The 23,025-nt window shown below is 47.8% G+C and overlaps 2 protein-coding genes across 3 annotated transcripts in view; both read right to left on the bottom strand.

Moving 5' to 3' along the window:
* LOC310676834 (tigger transposable element-derived protein 1-like) overlaps positions 1-23,025 on the bottom strand; it is a gene marked incomplete at its 3' end in the record, with an annotated part of 1,439,559 nt that overhangs the window by 659,815 nt on the left and 756,719 nt on the right. The gene's annotated exons all lie outside the window — the stretch shown is intronic.
* LOC310675515 (short transient receptor potential channel 2-like) lies at positions 1,834-22,350 on the bottom strand. Of its 2 annotated transcripts, XM_083436272.1 has the most exons (13): positions 21,809-22,350; positions 17,581-18,273; positions 16,998-17,210; positions 16,099-16,263; positions 15,004-15,178; positions 14,613-14,813; positions 12,619-12,781; positions 11,099-11,191; positions 9,108-9,300; positions 6,491-6,618; positions 4,930-4,999; positions 3,861-3,993; positions 1,834-2,903 (listed from the first exon to the last, which is right to left on the bottom strand). In XM_083436272.1, the coding sequence occupies exons 1-13, from the start codon at positions 21,833-21,835 to the stop codon at positions 2,434-2,436; spliced, it is 2,724 nt and encodes a 907-aa protein (XP_083292398.1). In that variant the 5' UTR covers positions 21,836-22,350; the 3' UTR covers positions 1,834-2,433. The 2 variants fall into 2 exon arrangements, with proteins under 2 accessions (XP_083292398.1, XP_083292399.1); XM_083436273.1 differs by lacking the exon at positions 16,099-16,263.

Raw genomic sequence — 23,025 nt, 5'->3', positions numbered from 1 at the left:
TGACAGGCAAACTAGAGAGCTCAGCAGATCCTTGATCACTGAGAGCCTCTGACGGGGGGCTTCTGGTGGTTCCCCATGCAGCCCATGAGGTTCACTTGGCCTCCACCAGGGACCAAACCTTTAACATGGCAGGCTGCATCCTGTGGAACTCCCTGCCAATAGACCTTCAGCAAGAAGCATTCTTGTCTTTCTTCAAATGCCTTCTGAAAACTGTACAGGCCTTCACCGTATGAAATTTTCTTAAAACCAATCAGAATTTACCAGTGTTTTAAATTACCAGTACGTTTTGTTGTATTTTGTCTGCTTAGCCACCTCTTTTTTTTTTTAATGAAAGAGCGGATTGCAAATTTTCAGATAAATAAATTAAAAGCAGGTGATGTGAGGAACTGTCACAAGACAGAGGGCACCAGGTAACCCTCAGAATCTCCTGGGAAGTGGTGCTCACACAAAACCCCACACGTTAACCAGCTAAAAGAATATAGGTTTCACCACGCCAATCCCCTCTCGCCATCCCTTCTTTTTTTAATAATATTTATTAGATATTTTATAATTATAAAGAGAAAAAAACAAAAACAAAAAAACGGTAAAAAAACCCCATGAATTCAACAAACAATACAATACAACAATAAAAAGAATACAATACAACAATACAACATAAAAAAACAAAAAACAAAAATACACATCCAAATTTTGTATCTATATCTTTCATTAGCTTATTTCCTCGACTTCCTCGCACCTCCCTTTTTTGTATTTTGGTTCAAATCAACTGGTTCAACAAATCCTTTCCCTCTTCTTCAATTTTTGTTCTATAATTTATCCTAACACAATTTAACTTAAAATTTTCCACTTTATCACATTAACCCTTAATATTCATATAATTCTTAATAACACTTCTGCTAAAACCATGTATCTTCATTCCAATATTCTTCTAACATTCATTAATTGCTTCCCCAACCTTAACACTAACATCCCACAACAAATGCAGCTGATCTGTAGAAAACACAGCCTGAGAAAAAGAGACAATGCACGTATTTTTGTAAACCAAGAAAATCTTTAACAAAAATTGTTTTAACGAAGAACCATCTCCTGGGGGAATCTTGCACCCCGTAACGAACAACCTTAGCCAAGCCGGTACCCTCCAGCTATTTAGGACTACGACTTCCACCAGCCCCAGCCAGCTTGAGGGAGGCTGTCCCAGGACAATGAAGCTGCCCTGACCCAGGAAGAATGTTGAAGGGAGACTCCAGTGCGGAGCCACTGGGCAGGAATCTGACACGCTGGAACTTGGCGTCAACACATCCTGGGAATAGTTGGCACGCCACCGAAAGGGATCACCCACACTTTCTCTTCACCCCTATTTTAATGGTCTTGCGCCCCAATTAATTCCCCTGGGTCCAAAAGGCTTTTCTTGCTGTTGCCTTGCGAAAATCCAATCTTACCCACTGAACTGAAGCTCAGTTATCAAAATCTCTCTTTGCATCCTTTGCTCATCTGATAAGATCCGATTCAGCAGGCAAGGTCGAATATTCGCAAGGCAAAGAGAAAAGCTCTCAGAGCCTGGGAAATCAACTGAGACACGACAGGAGAGGCATTTGTCTCTCCTCTAAAGGAACAGTGATCCTGCCCCCCCATGTTTATGTGACCCGGGAAATCTTGCTGGAGGGGTGGGATCAGCATTCAGGAAACGGAGCCCCCCATTTTGACCCAGCCCTATAAAATCATCTGTGCCGTGTAGCATGGCCCAACTTTCCCAACATATTGGCTAAGAATCACCGGACCACAGGAGTACTCATTACCCATAAAAGATTTATTAAGTTTAGTTAACAACATCCATTTACTTGATTAACAAATTTAATGTAAGAAAGCTGAAGGCACACACACTGCATAATTCATGCACAAAGTTGAAGTTATTGTAGAGCAATTGGGGGGGGGTGGCTGCTCTCTCGCCCCCCCCCCCAAAAAAAATTTGGTGACTGTTTGGGGAACTTCTGGCCCCAGTGATTCTGCTGGCTTCTGGCATGGCAAAGTCAAACTGTTTCTTGCAGTGCCACCTGTTCTGCCCCCCAAGCTCCACCCCCAAAGCACAACAGAAATCAACGTGGATTGAAGGCTTGGTCAACTGCCAATAGCAGGAGCCCAGCTCTAAGAATCATTTGCCTGTATTAAGTAACTCTTCGCTGCCTTCCCATTCCTCTCAATAAAGAGCCCTTGTGCCAGCTGGATGAATTCCGCACTATCTCTCGCTTGGCAAAGGATGTTGGCTTAAGAAAGGACACTGTGTTTTCCCGTGTGTGCACCTTGTACATGTCAGAAATGGGGCAGCCTCTACAAGCATGACTTCCCCCTAGGCTGCTAAGGAAACGCCACCCTGAGCTCTACAGCGGATCCCGGCTGAGAATGAAACAGATCGCTCCTCTTTGGAGGAAAGGCGGCTCAGGTCTCGGGCTCTCCTACAGGGTTCTCTTCTGGTGCCAGATCTATCACCACCTCTGGCACCCTCAGCTCCACCTGGGGTGGCCTCTCCTCAGCTTCCACCTCCAGCGGCCTCTCCTCAGCCTCCTCCCCAGGCTGTCTCTCCTCAGCTTCCACCTGGGGCGGCCCTTCCTCAGCTTCCGCCTTTTGTCCCTCAGAGGGTTCCTGAGGCAACTGCGCGTCCTCTTCGGCAACGGCCCCATCTTGGTGCACAACAGCTTCCACAGGGGACCCCTGCCCAGAGCTGCCTGTATCGTCGTCGTAGCCCTGGAAGCTACTGCGCACCTTCATGATGTACTTGTGGAGGACGCTGGCCCCGTCCAAGGGGTTGGCCGCTGTTCCGTTGGCGGCCACGGTGTGGCGCAGATGTTTCATCTCCGAGTGGAGGCGCACTACGGACTTGTTCAGCTCTGTCAAGCGGTTCCCCAGATCTGCGGACATTGACAATAGAGAGAATTTTTTTAAAGACTGGGAACCGTTTAGGCTGTATCTACAGAAACACTGTAAAGCATGGGTAGGCAAACTAAGGCCCAGGGGCCGGATCCAGCCCAATTGCCTTCTCAATCCGCCCCGCGGACGGTTCAGGAATCAGCGTGGTTTTACGTGAGTAGAATGTGTCCTTTTATTTAAAATCTCTGGGTTATTTGTGGGGCATAAGAAGTCATTTATATATTTTGTTCAAAATATAGTCCGGCCCCCCACAAGGTCCGAGGGATGAATCATAAACATTCAGCTTTCTCAGGATGAATGCATGAGAAACTGTTGCCCAAGAATGCAGCTTCTGCAGAAGACAGGTGTTGAATAGTGGGAAAAATGGACGAAGGACACAGCTCTGTTGGATTCACAGCTCTCTATAGCAGTAGCTTCTGGAATCAGACTGACTGCAACCTAGATGGCTGCTTTATATAATACGAAGTACAGTGGCACCTCAGGTTAAGTACTTAATTCGTTCTGGAGGTCCATACTTAACCTGAAACTGTTCTTAACCTGAAGCACCACTTTAGCTAATGGGGCCTCCTGCTGCCGCTGCGCCACCAGAGCCCGATTTCTGTTCTCATCCTGAAAAAAAGATCTAAACCTGAATAACCTGAATTTTATTTCTAACTACGCAGACAGAAAAGAATATACATCCTCCCTCTGTGAAAGCAGAGAGGCAACTGGTACAAAGAAACAGGAAACCAGTAATATCAACATCCGTCTCCCGTGAGACTTCCAACAGTCTGGAATCTCTGGAATGTAAACAGAGTCTTGTGACTCCAAAGCACTGCACAGTGGCACAAACAGAAACCCAACACCCGGTTGCAGATGTCTGGCAGGGAGGGTGGTGGGCAAGCCCTTCTGGACATGGCACCCCATCGGGATCCCCCTTCCGAGGCAACACTGCTTACCTTTCCTGCGGCTCTCCTCAAACTCCCGCCGGGCCGTGTCGATGTAGCGCTGCACCAGCGCCTTCAGCACTTGGTGCCGGTAGGCAGCGCGGCCCTCCGTGCGCTGGCCACCCTCATCCGTGGAGGGGTTAGACTGGGGGGCAGAAGGGCAGAGTCAGGGGGTGACAGAGTTCCCAAACGAAACATGACAGGAGGGGGGCACACCTCCCAGAAGGGCCCTTGGGGGGAGGCCTGCATCTGGAGGCTAGCAGGCAGGCGGTTGTGGCTGCAAAGCACTCTGCACATGCTTCAGCGTGCCCAGAGAGGCATGGCCTCCGAAATAATTAGTTGAAAAGCAAACAGATGCAAACAGATCCTTTATTACTGCGCTTTGCTTCACCTAGGTTGAGCTAAGATTATAATACTTCAGAATTTTTGGGAGTTCCACCCCCTTTTTTGAATTTTGGTCATTTAAGGTTTATGATTTTTCTATTTCCTTCTGAGGAAACTGAATCGTTCAGGGAAACGAGGTATGTAGCCGGCATCCCGTTAAGGCTTTGTTCAGTTTTAGGTTTTTCTAATTGTTTCCTTAAACTTTATGATTTTTATTATTTAGTTTATTTCCATAAGATAATATTTCTAGTTGATTACTTCTTGTTTCAGGGATTTTCACGGTATTTCATTTGTTTTGTGCGATTATTTGAAAAGCAGAAGACGACAGGACATTATGGCACCAGGAGCGCACAGGCTTTTTTGTACAGCACGGAAGCAACTTGGCCTATAAACTATTTTTTAATTGATGCAACTTTCTTTCATAAATGTCACCGAATGGAGCACAAGGGGCACTGAAACTGAAGCCGCAGGTTCCCAGCACCAGCCTCCCCACTGCCTCCCCCCCCCCTCTGTCCCTCCTCGCAGGCAGCAGCGGCTGCCCTGCCAAAAGCACTTCTAATGTGCTAGCTAGATGGTCTTCTCCCTCCCCCCTCGCAGCACAAATCCAAAGGCTGAGGAAGAGAGCACGACAGCCCACTGCAAGCAGAGTCGTGGGTGCAAGCAACACCCCCTTGAAACAGCCCCAAAGGGAACTTACAATGGTTGAGATGGGGGGGTATTTCTGCTGGCGCTTTGGTTTGTAACAGCACAGGAAGCGGAAGAGGCCCCTGGGAGAAGATGGGGGGAGAAAGAGGTGAGCCGAGAGGCCCGTGAACAAGGCTGACTGTAATGTTTATTATTATTATTACTACTAAATTTAAAAAATTTACATGCTGATTACTTGACAAAAAAACCTCTTCAGTGTTTTGCAAAGGACAAACGTCTGCTTCTATTTCGCCTAGAAAGCAAGTGCCCCTATTTTCTAAGGACAGTCGTGGATTTACAGAAGCGGTCCTGGTTTCTGACCTGATTTTGCAATCTCCCACTTTTCCTTAGGACGTCCCGATTTTCATTGGAGAAATGTTGAAGTGTTTGGAGTCATGTGACCACCCTGAGCCAAGGAGATCAGTAACTATGCAACCTTTAGAAGACACCTGAAGGCAGCCCTGTATAGGGAAGTGTTTTTTATGTTTAATGTTTAATGATGCTCTTGCATAAGTTGGAAGCCCCACAGAGCAGCTGGGGCAACCCAGTCAGATGGGCAAGGAATAAATGTTGTTGTTGTTGTTAAATAGGATGTCCATATTTTCATTGGAGAAATGAGTGGTTTTCTACTTCATCCACATCTTCTAGACAGAGGTCTGAGCATTTTCCCCCTTTCTCCTCTCCTTTCCAAGGGAAAACATGCACATGCCTAGCTATAGATTGGAACCAATGGCAATCTGGGGAAGACCTAAATTGCCACTTGCTCTGACTGAGCACTAAACGGTGTCCCCCCCGCCCCCCAGGGGAAAGTAGCGGGAACAAGAGGAAGTGTGGATAAGCCCTCAAGTATTGCTTAAGAATATTTTGAAGCATGGATTAGAAACAAATTTAACATGTAAACAGAAATAAAGTCAGCAACCTTAAAACAATTACACACAATAAAAGTTCATTTTAAAATAACATAACTAAACCACCGAGCCTCTTGGGCTTGCTGATCGGAAGGTCGGCAGTTCGAATCCCCGTGACAGGGTGAGCTCCCGTTGCTCGGTCCCTGCTCCTGCCAACCTAGCAGTTCAAAAGCACGTCAAAGTGCAAGTAGATAAATAGGTACCGCTCCGGCGGGAAGGTAAACGGCGTTTCCGTGTGCTGCTGCTCTGGTTCACCAGAAGCGGTTTAGTCATGCTGGCCACATGAGCCAGAAGCTGTACGCCGGCTCCCTCGGCCAGTAAAGCGAGATGAGCGCCGCAACCCTAGAGTCGTTCACGACTGGACTTAACTGTCAGAGGTAGCTTTACCTTCTTTAATTAAAAAAAAAAAAGTTTGGGTGGGTTCCAAAAATAATACAATGATGGTGCCCTGCTGTTATGGGCTGTCAAATTCAAGGACTGGTTCCTGGCAAATGCAGAAGGAGCATTATGCTTGTAAAAGCAACAACAGTTCTGCAGAGAGGGGGCATGTATGGAGCATGCCAGTCCATAAAGTAAGCCAGTCCTCTGCTGCCGAGGGCTAAGTTTAACCCAGAACTATCAGAGTCTCCCCACCTCAAGGGTCTCAGCAGCAGCCGGACAAATTACCTGACGGCGTAGAAGATGGACTTTGGTGACGGGATGATGTTGAAGGGCACTGGCAGCGTCAAGCCTTCTCTGAAGAAAGACAAGTAGAGCTTGGAGCGGGCAAACTTCCACTCCACGTCGGCATCGTTCTGAAGAGCACAGGAGAGAAGAGGCAGCAAGGAAGACTCCGGTAAATATGAGGGGTGGTATGCTCCACAGAGGACCTTAAGGTCCATAAATAGCAATACCCTAGAGGTCCCGGGCCCTAAGGAAGTCAGATTAGCCTAAACCAGAGCCAGGGCCTTTTCAGCACTGGCCCCAACTTGGTGGGACACTCTGTCTCATGAGACCAGGACCCTGCAGGATCTGATTTCTTTCCGCAGGGCCTGTAAGACAGAGTTGTTCCGCCTGGCCTTTGGCTTGGAATCAACTCGATCCCCTTCCCCTCTTTCCTTTTTCTTTTCTCCTTCTGTGATGGAACTCCTATTTGGGGACTTCCCTGTCTTTTTTCTGGCCCACGTAGGACCAGTCTGGATAGTTAGCCTTGGTGAAGACTTGATGTTTTCATCCCCCAAAAAGTTTTTGATTTGAGATTCTACTGAAATGAGAACGCATTTTAATGTTGTATTTAATTTTCAAGTTGCATTTTAGTCAATTGTTTTTATACCTGGTGTTAGCTGCCCTGAGCCCGGTCTTGGCTGGGGAAGGCAGGGTATAAATAAAATTTATTATCTATCTATCTATCTATCTATCTATCTATCTATATCTATCTATAGCATCTTTGCCGTACTCTTCGGTCCAAAAATATCATTAAGAAAAGAAAAACAAACCCCCAGTCCTTGCCTGCAGGCTTACATAGGAAAACAGGCAAGTTGTCAGACAATTGGTCCATCTCTCTCAGGATTATTAACAGTGCCAGGCAATGGCTCTCCGGGGTTTCAGATGGGGGGGGGGCATTACTAGCCCTGCCTGGAGCTGCCCTTGGAGACTGAACCTTTTGCACGCAAGCAGGTGTGCTACCTCTGAGCTGTGGGTCTTCCCTTAAGCCACAGGAACGCAGGGACCTACTTCATTCAGAGCCAGTCCTTTGAGTCCATCAACTCAGGGTTTCCCAAACTTGGGTCTCCAGCTGTTTTTGGACTACAACTCACATCATCCCTAGCTAGCAGGACCAGATTTGAACAGTAGTCCAAAAACAGCTGGAGACCCAGGTTTGGGAAACCCTGAGCTAGCTTAATGACTGGCAGCAGCCCTCCAGAGTTTCAGACAGGGTTTGTGGGTGGGTGGGTGTCTTGCCTAGCCCTAGTTGGAGATTGAGCCTGCGACTCTTCGTGCAGAGCAATTGCTGTACCATTTTGCAATCCAGAAACACGGAATGGACAGCAAAGACCAACAGCAGCTGCGTCTCCCGGGAGTAGCAGCACTGCCTGGAGATCAGCAGTGCAAGGGGGAGGCCTCAGTGAATCTGACCAAAAGCAATAGAGAGCCATTGTGCACCACCCAGAAACATGGTGGATATGGTGCACTGAGGTGCCTATGTTGGCTATAAGTAGGGATGTGTCAGAGGAGCCTGTTGAAAATGCAAATGGGAGTGGAAACCACCACACAAGGAAACACAAGTGGGCATTTGCTCTCTTTTTTCTTCCAGTCTATCTACAGCAGGCATAGGCAAACTCGGCCCTCCAGATGTTTTGGGACTACAACTCCCATCATCCCTAGCTAACAGGACCAGTGGTCAGGGATGATGAGAATTGTAGTCCCAAAACATCTGGAAGGCCGAGTTTGCCTATGCCTGATCTACTGTATTGTTTTTGATGTTTCCTTTCCACTGAAATTAATTACAGGCCACAACAGACAGCAAGAGGAAGCTGATTTGTAGTGGAAGGGAAACAGCCCTGAGTTGTGATGAACCCAGCACAAGACTGAAGTTGCTGTTAGGATATTTCCGTTCCACCTTAAAAGGGAGCAGGCTTTGTGAGTCACAGAGCCTGCGTATTTCCTGTTCACAGGATGTTTTCTGTTGTGTCATTGCTTTCGTTTCTCTCTCTGTGTCTGAGACACCGAAGCAGGCAGTCATGTTTTCTTTGTTCTGACCAACGCTGAATAAAATTGTAAATAATACTCTCCTGCGTGCATCTTTCGCTGTGCATCATCTGCTGATAGAGCGTGCAAGAGCTCTGGAATGTGGGAAGCTATTTCTGGGGCTCGTGTCGCTAATTGAATGATACTGCGTGTCTACGGGAGATCGATGGATCGTCCGGAATCGACGTGAGGCTTTGATGGATGATGTCTCCCTGGCAGTATCCCAACAGTTGCTGCCTCCTCCCATCTGGAGATGGGAGTCCCTGGAGAATGTAGAGCAGCCTTTCTCAACCTGTGGGTCCCCAGATGTTGTTGAACTACAACTCCCATCACCCCTAGCTAGCAAGGCCAGAGCTCAGGGATGATGGGACTTGTAGTCCAACAACATCTGGGGACCCACAGGTTGAGAACTGCTGATGTAGAGTATGGATCTGGATCTGGAGATCCATCTCTCTGTTCCACACTTCCCAAATCCCGGTCCAATTCCAGTAGACGTAAGGTGCCATGCAAAGGATAAGGTGGGTCCCTCTTACTCACCTCCTGATTCAGCACTCACCTCGATTTTCTGGAAGGACCTTGTAATCATGGCAATGAGCATGTTGAGGAGGACGACCACCATGACGATGGTGAAGACCCCATAGAGCACCCTCCCCACCAGCTGAGCTACGAAGAAATTGGGCATGTCCACCACATCGTGCTTCTCCATCCCAAGCATGGTCCAGAAGAGGAACTGAAATGTCTCGTTGAAGCTGCATGGGAGAAGGGATAGCAAGCTGAAACAGCTGGGGGTTTCGGGTCAGGGTAGCCTCTCCCACTGGGCTTCCTCCAGGGGACATGCTCGTTCAATGTTTATTTCAACATTCATCCTGATCTGCTTGCACAAAGCTTATGCAGAGGTGAGATTACTATATCCAGTCTTCATTGACCTTTCATTTTGATTTGCTTGTGGGGCAGTTATAGGACAAAGAGCATCCGGATACATGTGGGGTATTTACACATCTTCCTCAGAGCTGGGTTTACATATAAGCTAAACAAGCTATAGCTTAGGGCCCCACTCTCTTGGGGGCCCCAAAAAAATTTAAAGGGAAAAAAACCTGGATGTACATTTCCAAAATATAAGATGAAAAACAAATCAAATAAAACCTACATGCAGCAACAGTGTTTTGTGTTGTGTAGGCTCCTGTGATGTAAGTCATGGGCCCCGCCTGCTAGCCTGCTCCCTAAAATATCACTGCTTTGCTCCTTTCTATATATAGGGTGCCTGCATTCTGCATGGACTGGCTGCATAGAGACTGGTTTTTAGAGACTAGATTATGAGTGTCTGTAAATTGTGTTTCTAAAGCAACTTTTGTTATTGCCAAATGCCAATGTGTTTGCATTATTAAGTTTGTTATGAATAAAAAAATCATTTTAAGTTAGAGCTTAATAATTATTTCACTATTAATATACTTCTTCTTAATTGTATTTCACTATTAATATACTTCTTCTTAATTGGTTTTCAGTTCAACAATTACTTTGATAAAATACATATTTTGTTATGTGCAAGTGGCTTTAGATACCTACTGGGTTCATGAACTACCATATAGCATATATTCAACACAAAAAACAGCAACAATTTGTTGTTGACAGAGGACAGCTGGGCATAGAAAGGGCCCCATTCCCTTCAGGAGCTGAGGGCCTCATCAAACCTAAATCCGGCCCTGGTCTTCCTGCTACTGCATTTAAAGCTACTGCTTTCGCTGAGACCCCTGCACTGCAGGGGTTGGACTAGATGACCCTTGTGTCCCTTCCAGCTCTAAGATTCTATAATTCCATTATTTCCCTGTCACTTTCCAATCTGTAAAAAGCCACTTTCTTTCTTTTTTAAGTGGACAACAGAGCCCCTCAATTCATTCTGATTGTGCGCACCTGAAGTTCCTCACACGTTTGAATCCCTCTCGCGAAATACAGTCTGGGGGCACCCACAGCCAACTCACTGGTTTTGCCATTTGAGCAAATGGTGACACTGGATTTTGGGTTTTCTCCTGAGACCCAAAGCAGCTGCATTGCATTCAGCCTTATTTTTTATACTATGCTGATTTTGCGTAAGCTGATTTCTGTACTTTTGTGGAATATAAATTACGTAAATAACAATAAATGGGTATCTTGGGCCCCTCCTGAGGCAGCCAAAGAGCTGCCACCTGACAACTGCTTCCTGCTATAGACGCAAAGAGTCTGAGTGCCAAGATCAGGTCTAGGTAACCACCTTCAGCTCAAGAGCTTTTTTCCCTCGTGGGGATCCTTCTCAGGGGCTGCCTTTTCGTGGTGGGCAGAGCTGGAGGCAAATGTAGCTGGAGCAATGGGTTTTGCTCCTATCTTTGTTTAGTGGGGGCCATACAAACATGGGGTTCCTGGGTGGTCTCCCCTTTTGAGTACTGACCAGGTTCAGAACCTGCTTGGCCAGGAGGTCAAAACACTGGACTTTGAGCCAGCACCCTGGACAATCTCCTAGCTGTCCAATCACATCCTTTTTGGCCACCCTTGATCCCACCAAGCCAGCTGCCGTACCTCCCCAGCTTCTCAGAGTCTTGGTAGTGGACGTAGACGTTGTTCATCCCACACAGGAAGGCGGTCAAGATGATCACCATGATGAACATGAACCTGGAGAGGAGGAGAAGCACAAGGAAGCCAAAAAGCTAAAGAAAAGCAGGTCACCTGTTGTTATAAGAATTCGGTCCCAAATATAAAATAAACATTCATAAATGTACAAGGCAAACACACGCATAAGTATATAAACCATGTGTCTGAAATAGTAGCAGAGAGCAATCCTGAAATCATTTTGACTCTCCCAAAGGAGGGAGGAAATGGGGAAAGCCTTCCCTTTGTCTTTTTGCTTACAAATCCTGTCTTATGGCCGTGTATTTGTGCATGAATAGGGTGAGCCTATGACCTGGGACTCAGGAACTGAAGTATTTACCATCACAAAAGAATGGCCAGGCTGCCCAGGTAAAGCAATCAGTGACCATTATCAGGTATCCTGGCAGACAGGATTTCTGCTGTAGACCGCCTCCTTCTGTGATGTATTTCTGCTGTAGGCCCTTCTCTTCCTGTGATGTAAGCATGATATTTTTGGGGGTGGTCTTGAGCAACAGGGTGGGCAGTTTCAAAAGTCTATATAAGGGCTTGCGCACCACTGTTCTGGGTTCCTCCTCCCTCCTGCGTGTGGTGAGTGGGGACCCTGTTGCAACAGTTAATAAAGATCAGGCTCACTGGCTGCTTTGCTTCTCAATATACTATGGTTGGCCTCTGTTAGTTTCTCCTAACGACAGGGAACCTACTTAAGGACTCTATACGGGCTCTTGGGATCACTGCAGATGGTGACAGCAGTCACGAAATTAAAAGACGCCTGCTTCTTGGGAGAAAAGCAATGACAAATCTAGACAGCATCCTAAAAAGCAGAGACATCACCTTGCCAACAAAGGTCCATATAGTTAAAGCTATGGTTTTCCCAGTAGTGATGTATGGAAGTGAGAGCTGGACCATAAAGAAGGCTGATCGCCAAAGAATTAATGCTTTTGAATTATGATGCTGGAGGAGACTCTTGAGAGTCCCATGGACTGCAAGAAGATCAAACCGATCCATTTTTAATGGAAATCAGCCCTGAGTGCTCACTGGAAGGACAGATCCTGAAGCTGAGGCTCCAAGACTTTGGCCACCTCGTGAGAAGAGAAGACTCCCTGGAAAAGACCCTGATGTTGGGAAAGATGGAGGGCACAAGGAGAAGAGGACGACAGAGGACGAGATGGCTGGACAGTGTTCTCAAAGCTATCAGCATGAGTTTGACCAAACTGCGGGAGGCAGTGGAAGACAGGAGGGCCTGGCGTGCTCTGGTCCAGGGGGTCACGAAGAGGTGGACACGACTAAACGACTAAACAACAACAATGGGTTCTTGGATACCCCATAAGGGAAAAGGAGCAGGGTTTTTCCTACAACAGCCATTATTGTTCTCAATTAGATTTCTTTACAAATACAACATTAAAACCAGCAAAACCAAGCCAAGAGGCTAGGGCAGCATCCCACCCACACACCTGATCATGTCGTCGATCATCTTGCCAATGGAGATCTGCAGGGTCCCCAAAGTTTCGTGGGCGGGCAAGATGTAAGCCATACGGGTGAAGCTCAGCATGCTGGTCACTGCAAAGAGCACCTCGGCCATGAACTGGGGGTCTTCGGTGTGCCATTCCTGGCGGTCTGGGTCACAAAAGGGAGGGGGGATGAGTGCCAGGTGACATCTGTGTCAGGTGGCGCACACCTTTTGCAAGTCAGCTTCCCTGCTCCACTGTCTCCGTGAGCCACGGTTTCTGTCGGTCACAGCCCTTCCTTGTGTGTTCCTGTGCCAATGTCTGAAGCCTTTTCCTTTACCTTCTAAACCAGGGGTCAGCAAACTTACCACGCCTCAGGCTGGTGTCTTCAGCGCCAATCACGTGGCGGGCCAGAGGGCAGGGGAGTGCGTGCCTATACGCGTACACACACACACTATTTCCGGCACACTTCCGGGTCGGAGGAGCACCGGAAATAGCTTGTGCGCATGTGGACGGGCCTCCTCCGACCCGGATGTGCACCAGAAATAACACTTGCGCATGCGCAAATAACACTTGCACATGCGCACAAGCTATTTCCGGTGCTCCCCTGACCTGGAAGTGGGCAGCCACACAGCGCAGAGCCGGTAAGAGCGGGCGGCGGCAGCAGGTAGCAGGGGTCACCACAGGCCAGATAAACGAGTCCCTCGGGCCTTATCCAACCCGCGGGCCTTAGTTTGGGGACCGCTGTTCTAAAGGCTGCCTTCCCCGACTCCCATCAGCCCCTGCCAGAGTGGCCATATTTTTCTCGGGCTGATGGGAGATGCAGTTCAAAACGTCTGGAGGGAGCAGGGGTGGGCAAGGCTGGGCGAAGGCAGTGGGGTCCTGGATTGTGTTTAATCATGTGACAGCGATTCCCAGTTTGTATCATCCTCTCCCAAAGGAAAAACAAACAAATGTTTCCCATTTGCACGGCAATATTATTTCAACAATGTGCAGGTGTGCATATGCTTACCTGTCTTGGAGGCAAATATTACAAGGGGCTCGGTTTGGAGCCAGGATTTCTCTAAATTAATGAAGAATTTTTTAAATGGCTGGAATTTCACGTCTCTCACATTTGTGATAAGCAAGAACTGAATTTAAGATGCAAAGAGAATGAAGAATCTGAGGAATCTTTGAAGAAACTGGCTGTGGGATCAAGCCAAAGTCCCGTCTAGTCCAGCATCCTGTTCTGACAGGGGCCAGTCAGATTCCAAAAAGGGAACCCCCTGAGTCTCCAAGCCCTGGGACTTCACACAGTGGAAGTGAAACATAGACATTGTGGTTAATTGAAACTCACATGATCTCATGCAAGCTAATGTCAAAGGGAAATGTGAATTTTACTTCCTCTATGCTGAACTTTCAAACAGGTGCACCAATGGAACCAGTAAAAGGCCAAAAGGTAAAGGACCCCTGGACAGCTAAGTCCAGTTAAAGGCGACTATGGGGTTGTGGCGCTCATCTCACTTTCAGGCTGAGGGAGTCGGCGTTTGTCCGCAGGCAGTTTTTCCGGGTCATGTGGCCAGCAGGACTAAACAGCTGCTGCTGCTGCTGCTTCTTTGTGTGTATAATTTTTATTAAATTTTCTGCTTTACAATTTAAAGAACTCATTTTTACATCCTTAAGATATCAATGACTTGACTTCTTCTCTTTCCATGCTTCATTTTACATATCATAAATCCCTGCATATTTTACAAAAACTATACTATTCAGTATTCCATTGTTGCACCCATGAAAACTGATTTCCACTGCTGAATTTATCTTAATGCTTCCAGCATTTTCAGCCGTACACCATTATTTCCCATATATTCAATAAAGGTTTCCCAATCTTCTCTAGAGTAGAGAAGATTAGAGAAGATGACTAAACCGCTTCTGATGCAATGGGACCCCGTGAGGGAAGCCAGAGCTCACGGAATCGCAACACAGAAGAAGGAGCGAGATCCCAGCTTGTGGGAGGTGCTCACCTGCTTTCGTGTAGTAAAGGCATTCTGCAGACTCCTTGTTATCCAGACAGAAAACACGGCCCTGGAAGAATATCAGGAGCCTGAGGACAAAGGAGGCCAGGTACATGCTGAGCATGACGATGTCCAGGAAGTTCCACCAGTCCAAGAGGTAGCTGCGGAAGCCCTCGATCCAAACCTCTTTGCACTCAAACCAGAAGAAACCTGGAGGAGGAAAGCACAGGGGATCAAAACCCACCACTGGGCACAGCTGGAGGAGGGGCAACCTTGGCTGGTCCTTGCCATGGCCCAGGGCTCTGGATCCCCATCCTTGGGGGAAGAGGCCAGGGGTTCAGGGGACATCTTGGGCCATGAGGAGGAGTGCCACTGCCAGTCTGACCTGGGCCACACAGACCTGCCACCCATATCATGTGCAGCGATGTCTCCCAGAAGTCCTGGTTCCGCCCCGAAAAGGTCTCGTTGTTGTACTCCAGCGCCAGGGACTCTGCCAGCAGGAAGACCAGGAACCAGACATACGAGGCCGAATGCAGAAGGAACTTGATCACGGGGATCTTCAGCATTTTGGCAGGCTGATGAGAGAAGTGGCACACAGCATGTTAGGAGAGGGCATGCGCCCCACAGATGTACATCAGCCTGCCTTAAGCCGCTGCCTTCCAGGTGTTTCGGACTATAACACCCATCAGCCCCAGCCAGCTATGGTGATGTGCTAGCCTGGCATGGATAATGTCACAAAGGCCATTTCCGTTCCATCAAAAATATTAAGAAATCTGCATTTCTAAAAAAACCAGGAGCATTTTTTACTTGGCATTATAGGTGAGGATATTAATAGACAGGATGTAAAATTGTTTTTATATGCAACGACAGCGGCAAGAGTATTGTTAGCCCAGAAATGGAAGCAAGAAGAAATTCCAACGAAATAAGAATGGCAGACAAAATTAATGGACTACGCAGAATTAGATAAAATGACAGGAAGGATTCGAAACCTGTGAAACCAGAGATTTACAGAAGATTGGAAGAAATATACGAACTATTTGAAGAGCAACTGTAATCAACAAATTATGCTAGTAGGACTACAATAAGTTTTGTAAGGAGAAATATATGAAATATTGCAAAGAAGAGAAAGAAAAGAGACATTAGTTATGAGATTTAAATGTAATAGTGAAAATAAGAAGTGTATAATAAGAGATAAGATTGGAAAATTTTCAGATGTGATTGATGGAAGTCAACAAAAATTGGATAAGATATAAAAGTATGTTTAATAACTGTTGAAAATGGTATGTTAAAAAACTAATAAAAAATACATGTTTTTAAAAAAAGAAATGGCAATTAACTACAGTAGTCTTTCAGGGGTTAAACAATACAGACTGCAAAAAAAAAAGCATGCTGGAAGAAGTATTCAGTAGGCACCAGGAGATCACGAAGGAGGACCCCCAAGCTGCCTACGGGCTGAAGAGGCCAAGACCACGTTGCCTGGACACAAACCACCCACCTTGGATCTGGGGGCCACGTAGTAGAGGAGACACAGGAAAGGCATCCCCATGAAGATGGAGCTGGAGATGAAGACCTTCCAGAGATTGGTGCTGCCCCTCCAGCTCTGCAGGCTCCCGCACCAGATGGACGACAGCACTTGCTGGCAGATGGGGTGGGCAACAAACTGGGGGGGGGGGGGAATAAGGTGGAAAGGTCTCTACTGGATCAAAGCAAAAGCTAGGCACCCTGTGCAGGAGAACGGCCCACACTGCCTTAAATCCGGCACTTTGTGGCTTAGGGCCCTCGTATTTATAGGACTGCCTCTCCTGGTCTGCCCTGCAGAGGACCTTAAGGTCCATGAATAATCATAGTTTAGAGGTCCAGGGCCCTAAGGAAGTCAGATGATCCTCGGCCAGGGCCAGGGCCTTCTCAGTGATGGCTCCGACCTGGTGGAATGTTCTGTCCCATGAGACCAGGGCCCGGCAGGATTTAACCTCCTTCCTCAGGGCCTGTAAGACAGAGCTATTCCGCCTGGCTTTCAATTTGAACTTAGCCTGATATTTTCTTCCCCTTCCTTCCCTTTTTATGAAGATTACCCGCTCTGAGATCCCACAGCTAATTCTCCCCTGGTCTCCTCGCTGGCCCAAATAGGACTAAATTTAGCCAGCTAGCCCTGGTGATCATCTAATGTTTATTGGATGGATTTCCCCCCCTAAATTGATTTTTGAATTCCGAATTTATTATTCACGTTTTATACTGTATTTTATGCTTTTTTTTTGTTGCATCAATTAAGTTGCATCAATTAAATCTGTTGTTAGCCACCCTGAGCCCGGTTTTCTGAACCAGGAAGGGCGGGGTATAAATTTATTTATTTCTGCTCCCATCTGCCCCCGGACCATGCTCCTCTGACAAGCCCACCTGCTTCTGGTTGTAGTTGACAGCCAGGCGAAGCCTCGCCAAGTTGGGGATGCCATCCTCGAAGGCCTGGTCATTGAAGTCCTCCTCTTCCTCGTCATTCGAGGAATCCGCCACGTCATTCAAGACGGCCGTCACCTCGCTCTGGTTGCGGCACATTCCCAGCAGCTCAAAGGCAAACTCCTGGCACAGCTGCTCCAGGGCCAGGTACTCGGGCTGGACGGGAGGACAAGGACAAGGCAGGGTCAAGGAAGGAAGGGCAGCACAAGGGCCCACCCCAATTCTGAAGAGAACGGCTTTTCTGTGTGCAGAATCTGAATTGCCCAGATGCATAGTGTGGTCTACATGGACTCCCAACCCCATTTCCTTCCACTAAAAAGAATTAGGCTTGTGACGTGAATATTGTGGAATTAAAAAACGTCAGTGTCAGGGCTGAGGAACAACCAGTGGCCTTCCAGATGTTGTTGGACTCCCAGCCCACATGGCCTATGTTCAGGGATCATGGGAGTTGTGGTCCACCAGTACCTGGAGGGCCGTAGATGTTCCCCACCTTGACCCTACATGCTTGGTGCAGCAAGAGACAGACCTTGAATTCGGGCTCCTTCTTGGAGAGGCGCTTGAGCTCTCGGCTGAGCTTGAAGGCCGTCAACATGGCGTCTTCGCTGGCGATGGAGAGGTGCGCCCGGCTGGCGATGCCCTTGTAAGTGTTGATGCGAGAAAGCGAGAACTTGAGCAGGTCAAACTTGCGGCCGTTGGAGCACTCCAGGCAGGAGCACGAGACCTTGTGCGGCCCCGGGATGGCGTGGCCTTTCTTCATCAGCATGTCCACGATTTCGTAGAGGTCCTTCTCGCAAGCCAAGGTGAGGGGCGTCACGCCCGGGGCGAAGCGGGAGTTGTCGATGGAGTTGTCAAACAAGGCCGAGGAGAAGGACTTGATGTCCATCTTGCGGCCTTTCTCCTGGTCCAGGCGGTCCAGCAGCAGCTTGACCACGGTGGGCTGGTTGGTATCCACGGCAACCAGCAAGGCCTCGTGGATCTGGCGGAAGTCAAACTTGACAATGCGCAGCAGCGTCTTGGTGATCTCCTCGCCGCCCGTGCGGATGGCCAGGTTGAGAGCCTCTCGCCACGCCCGGTCCTCGGCCTCATCCAGCTGCCTCAGGATCCCGTCGCTCACCTGCAGCAGCTGCTGGACCTTCATCAGCTGCCCGTCTTGGATGGCGTTGAGGAGGCCTTCCGGGAACTTCAACTTCTTGTTCACGATTTCTTTCCAATCGGGTTGCTAAGGGGGTGGATAGAAAGACAACAAGGGTCATTCTCAAACTGTGGGCTGTTGTTTGGGTTTTCTAAAATGGACTTGAGAAATGCAAGATGTTTCTGCCCTTGGGGAATCTAGGTTTGCAAGGTGATAGAAGGATCTGCATTGCAGTTTGCAAAAGGATTTTGAGAGCAATGAAGAACACTGACGCCTCTTGCAGGGATTGGCTGAGCTGCCCTAAGGGCAGGAGGTCAAGGTAGGATTCCCTGGGTACCACTGGAAAGGAGCAGGTCTGGAAGCAGAGGGGCTGAGGGATGAATTAAGCGGAATCCTGTTTCTACACCATTTGTGCTGCTTGTGTGGCTCTGCTCATCTGGAGCGCCAGTGGCTGCCTTCAGAAGCGCTTTGCTTGTTTAGCCATTGCCATTGCTGCTCTCTTCACATTCCCCCTGGGCAAAGCAACTCCTTATTATTTACTGGTTAGATTCCCGTCATACTCCTCCTATCTATTGGTTTCAAAACAGTTTGCAGCAGTTTCCTCGAATGCAACCTACAAGTTCCCCAGGGGAGATGGCAGGCAAAGGGAGTGGGGTGCTTGCTAACAGCTACTCAGGAAAGCTCCAGCTGCAAAGCTGAATTGACTGTGGCACCTCCGTTCCTATGCAGTTTGGCCGGAGGGGCGCCTGAGGGTGGAGCAGAGCAAGGGAGAAAGCTGTCTCTCTATCAGGGTTTGCATTGCTTCAAGCCCTTTCACACCCAGAGAGTATCCAGCAGCACCCACTGGCCTGTTTCGTTAGCAATACATTCTTCATGAAACAGATAAGGTTTAAAAAAGCCTTCCAGAAGTTTCTGCAATGTGTAGGAGTGGCACTCCAGGCTTAATTGGTGTCAGGAAGGAAGGTGAGTTTCCAATTTTGAGGGGGCAAGAGGAGAGCACACATTGTAAAGAGCTTGTAAATATTAGGACAGTGGACGCTCAGGTTGCGAATGTGATCCGTGCGGGATGCACGTTCGCAAACTGCAGTGTTTGCAACCCGCAGCGGCGCGTCTGCGCATGCACGAGTTGTGATTCGGGGCTTCTGCGCATGCGCAAAGTGCAATTTAGTGCTTCTGTGCATGTGCGACCCCCGAAACCCGGAAGTAAACTGTTCCGGTACTTCCGGGTTTTGGCGGGTCCGTAACCCGAAAAAACGCAACCTGAAGCATCTGTAAGCCGAGCCATGACTGTAGCTTAAATGCTTGTATACTCAAATGGTTGCATAACGTAATTTCTTAACAGTGCATTTGAGTGTGACTACAGTTCTTGTCGTCTGCCACCAGGGAAGCTGTGCTAGGCACTTTGGAAAGTGCTTATAGTCAGTCAGCATTAATGTTCAGGCATCAATACTCATGTTCTGGGGCAGCAACATTGCACACGTGCATGGAGGAACGTAGGCAGAGAATCACAAGTGCACAAGCCCCACCAAATGGTCACTTTCAGCTTTGACGTTTTATTTTTTTTAAATAGTATTGAATCACTGACGGGCTGCAAAAGGGACACCTGAAAGGGGGGGATCATCTGCGGTGGTGGAGACTAGGAGCAGAGATGAAAGGGGGGGGGGGAGCAGTAAGCTGTCAGGTATGATAGCTAAAAAAAGTGAGGCTGCAGGACCCCGTGACTCTCACTCAGAACAGAAGGAGCCTTTGGGTGGGCAGGAAGCTGCCTCCTCTTTTATTGAAAGTCTCCAGCAAATAAATTTATCAATAATTCCATGTATTACCACCAAGTGAAGTCTGCAGCAGCAGCAGCAGCAGCCCACCTCCCTTCTGGCTGGTTCATTTTCCGCCCTGCAGCCTGGAGAGGGCAGAGACCTTTCCCTGCTGGGGCAAAATGTAAGCTCGCCTCTCAGCAGTTCAGAAAATCTAGCAGAGATTTATTTTTATCACATGTGGTGGGATTGGAGTGAAATTTAAAAATTCTGGGAAATGATATACAATGAATTGAAGAAAATGTTCCAATTAACATTTGTAAAAAAAAAGCCTGAAGCATTTTTGTTAGGGCTTGTAGGAAAAGACCTGCCAAGGAAACTGAAGAACATTTTCATGTATGCGACAACGGCGGCAAGAGTCTTGATAGCAGAAAGATGGAAGAATGATGAAATCCCCGACCAAAGAACTGTGGCACGGGAAATTGATGGACTATGTGGAACTGGCGAAATTGACGCACAAACTCCGTGATAAGGACAACTGTGACTTTAAAGAAGAATGGGAACGTTTTAGAAAGTACTTAAAGAAACAACAAAATGAACTGGGCTCCTTGGCAGGTTTTGAATAAACAAACACAAATTTATTATTCGTAACATACAGACAGATAATTTAAAAATCTTTACAATTTTATAATATGCAGAGAATAATGTGTGCTGAAAAACCAGAGAGAGGAGCTTAGGGAAGTCTGGGCGGGGGTGGGGGGGTGGGAGGGTGTTATTTTCTTGGGGAGGGGGGAGGGAAAAACAGGGAGGGTGAGGATGATATGTCTTTGATAAATTGTTATGCTGAAATTCTTAATGAAAATTATTATTTTTTTAAAAAAAAGGTAGGAAAGAAAATCTAGCAGAGAAGCAGCCAACAGAAGAGAAACTGGGAGGGGTGGCTAACACCCCAGAGGACAGGATCACACTTCAAAACGACCTTGACAGATTAGAGAACTGGGCAAAAACAAACAAGATGAATTTTAACAGGGAGAAATGTAAAGTATTGCACTTGGGCAAAAAAAATGAGAGGCACAAATACAAGATGGGTGACACCTGGCTTGAGAGCAGTACATGTGAAAAGGATCTAGGAGTCTTGGTTGACCACAAACTTGACATGAGCCAACAGTGTGACGCGGCAGCTAAAAAAGCCAATGCAATTCTGGGCTGCATCAATAGGAGTATAGCATCTAGATCAAGGGAAGTAATAGTGCCACTGTATTCTGCTCTGGTCAGACCTCACCTGGAGTACTGTGTCCTGTTCTGGGCACCACAGTTCAAGAAGGACACTGACAAACTGGAACGTGTCCAGAGGAGGGCAACCAAAATGGTCAAAGGCCTGGAAACGATGCCTTAGGAGGAACGGCTAAGGGAGCTGGGCATGTTTAGCCTGGAGAAGAGGAGGTTAAGGGGTGATATGATAGCCATGTTCAAATATATAAAAGGATGTCACATAGAGGAGGGAGAAAGGTTGTTTTCTGCTGCTCCAGAGAAGCGGACACGGAGCAATGAATCCAAACTACAAGAAAGAAGATTCCACCTAAACATGAGGAAGAACTTCCTGACAGTAAGAGCTGTTTGACAGTGGAATTTGCTGCCAAGGAGTGTGGTGGAGTCTCCTTCTTTGGAGGTCTTTAAGCAGAGGCTTGACAACCATATGTCAGGAGTGCTCTGATGGTGTTTCCTGCTTGGCAGGGGGTTGGACTCGATGGCCCTTGTGGTCTCTTCCAGCTCTATGATTCTAAGTCACCCAAACCAAAAGGGCATATCTGTCTGTCTGTCTGTCTGTCTGTCTGTCTATCACATCGTGGTACCCCGCCCCCTGCACTCACCGCGATTCCATCGAACTCCAGTGCCATCTTGCCCAGGGCAGAAGTGCCAGCTCCTTACAGGTGTGTCTGGCAAAGGATGCTCCAGGTCCTTCTCCTTCCAGCAGAACGAAACCAGGGAAGGCCTGGCTGAAAAGAAGGTGTCCTGCTTCTCCTCCAGGCTTTCCTCTCCAGCCCTCTGCCTGTGCGGATCTCTTGTTTTTCCCTGGCAGGGGCAGGAGCAGGCAGGAGCGCAGTGGGACCCACCTGCCAACCCCCCAGGGGGCTGGGTTGCCACATGAACGCCATGGGCAGCCTCCAGCAAGGCCTCACCCTGCTCCCCCGGGAGCCTGGGCTGTTTGTCACCGCAGCCGGTTCCTGCTCTCAGCTCCCTCCTCCCTCCCTGCCTCTCTCCCTTTGCACATCTGCCCTGATAGCCCCCAGCTCCTTCCTTCTCTCAGGCCAACATGGAAAGGAACTGGGGTGGCAGAAAGGGAGACGGCTGGGGAATGGAGCCTTGAACGGATGGCGCAATTCTCTCCTTTCGTGATTTCCTTTCCAGGTAATTCACCAGGTGGGTTCTCTTTGGATCTTGATGTATTGCACTGTCAGAAACTCTGTAGTTCCGTAGCTCAAACTATGAGGATCTCCAGAGGAATGGTCTGCCCACATCAATTTTTAATGTTGGTCTGGTCTAGTGGACAGCACATTGTTGGCAACATACTCCTAAAATCCCCACTCAGCGGTTTCATGGGGGATAACATTGAACCCTAAGGAACCCCACACTGAAGGCTCCATGGGGCCAAGCATCACCCTCTGTAAATGACCATCCAAGTAGGACCAGAAGCACCGCAAAGCGATGCCACCCACCCTTAACTCAGACAGCTGCTCCAGAAGGTTGCCATGGTCGTTGGCATCAAAAGCCACTGAGAGGTCGAGGACACATTTCTCTTGCCTTTCTCCCTCTTTAATTCTTTATTAGTTTTTAAAACAAAACAAAGACTTATAAGACTTATGATTATTTGGTTTTATGTTTCCATGAGTATCCATCCAGAGTGCATATTTTGTGACTTTCAGAGATTTATAAGATTTCTCTTTATTTGGTTTTGCAGGGAGTGCATAATTCATATATTTCATACTGTTCAGTGTTCTGTATAGATTATATAAAGCATTTATATTGATATTGCATTGTTGTACCTGGTCATTGTTATGTACTGACGTTCTCACCCTGGGCCAGCAGG

Source organism: Podarcis tiliguerta (genome assembly GCF_965153285.1).
Source record: "Podarcis tiliguerta genome assembly, chromosome: 4".
Classification (NCBI taxonomy): Eukaryota; Metazoa; Chordata; class Lepidosauria; order Squamata; family Lacertidae; genus Podarcis; species Podarcis tiliguerta.
The sequence above is the reverse complement of the archived record's forward strand: the minus strand, read 5'-3'. Positions and strand labels throughout refer to the sequence as shown.

What these genes read in the sequence shown, in the direction of transcription:
- LOC310675515 (XM_083436272.1), bottom strand. Translation starts at nt 21,835, where the DNA reads ATGGCACTGGAGTTCGATGGAATCGCG. An exon ending in GCACATGATATGGGTGGCAG is followed by an intron (nt 14,814 to 15,003) that starts GTCTGTGTGGCC and finishes TTCCTCCTCCAG; the next exon opens with GTTTCTTCTGGTTTGAGTGC. An exon ending in ACCCCCCCATCTCAACCATT is followed by an intron (nt 3,994 to 4,929) that starts GTAAGTTCCCTT and finishes TCTGCCCCCCAG; the next exon opens with TCTAACCCCTCCACGGATGA.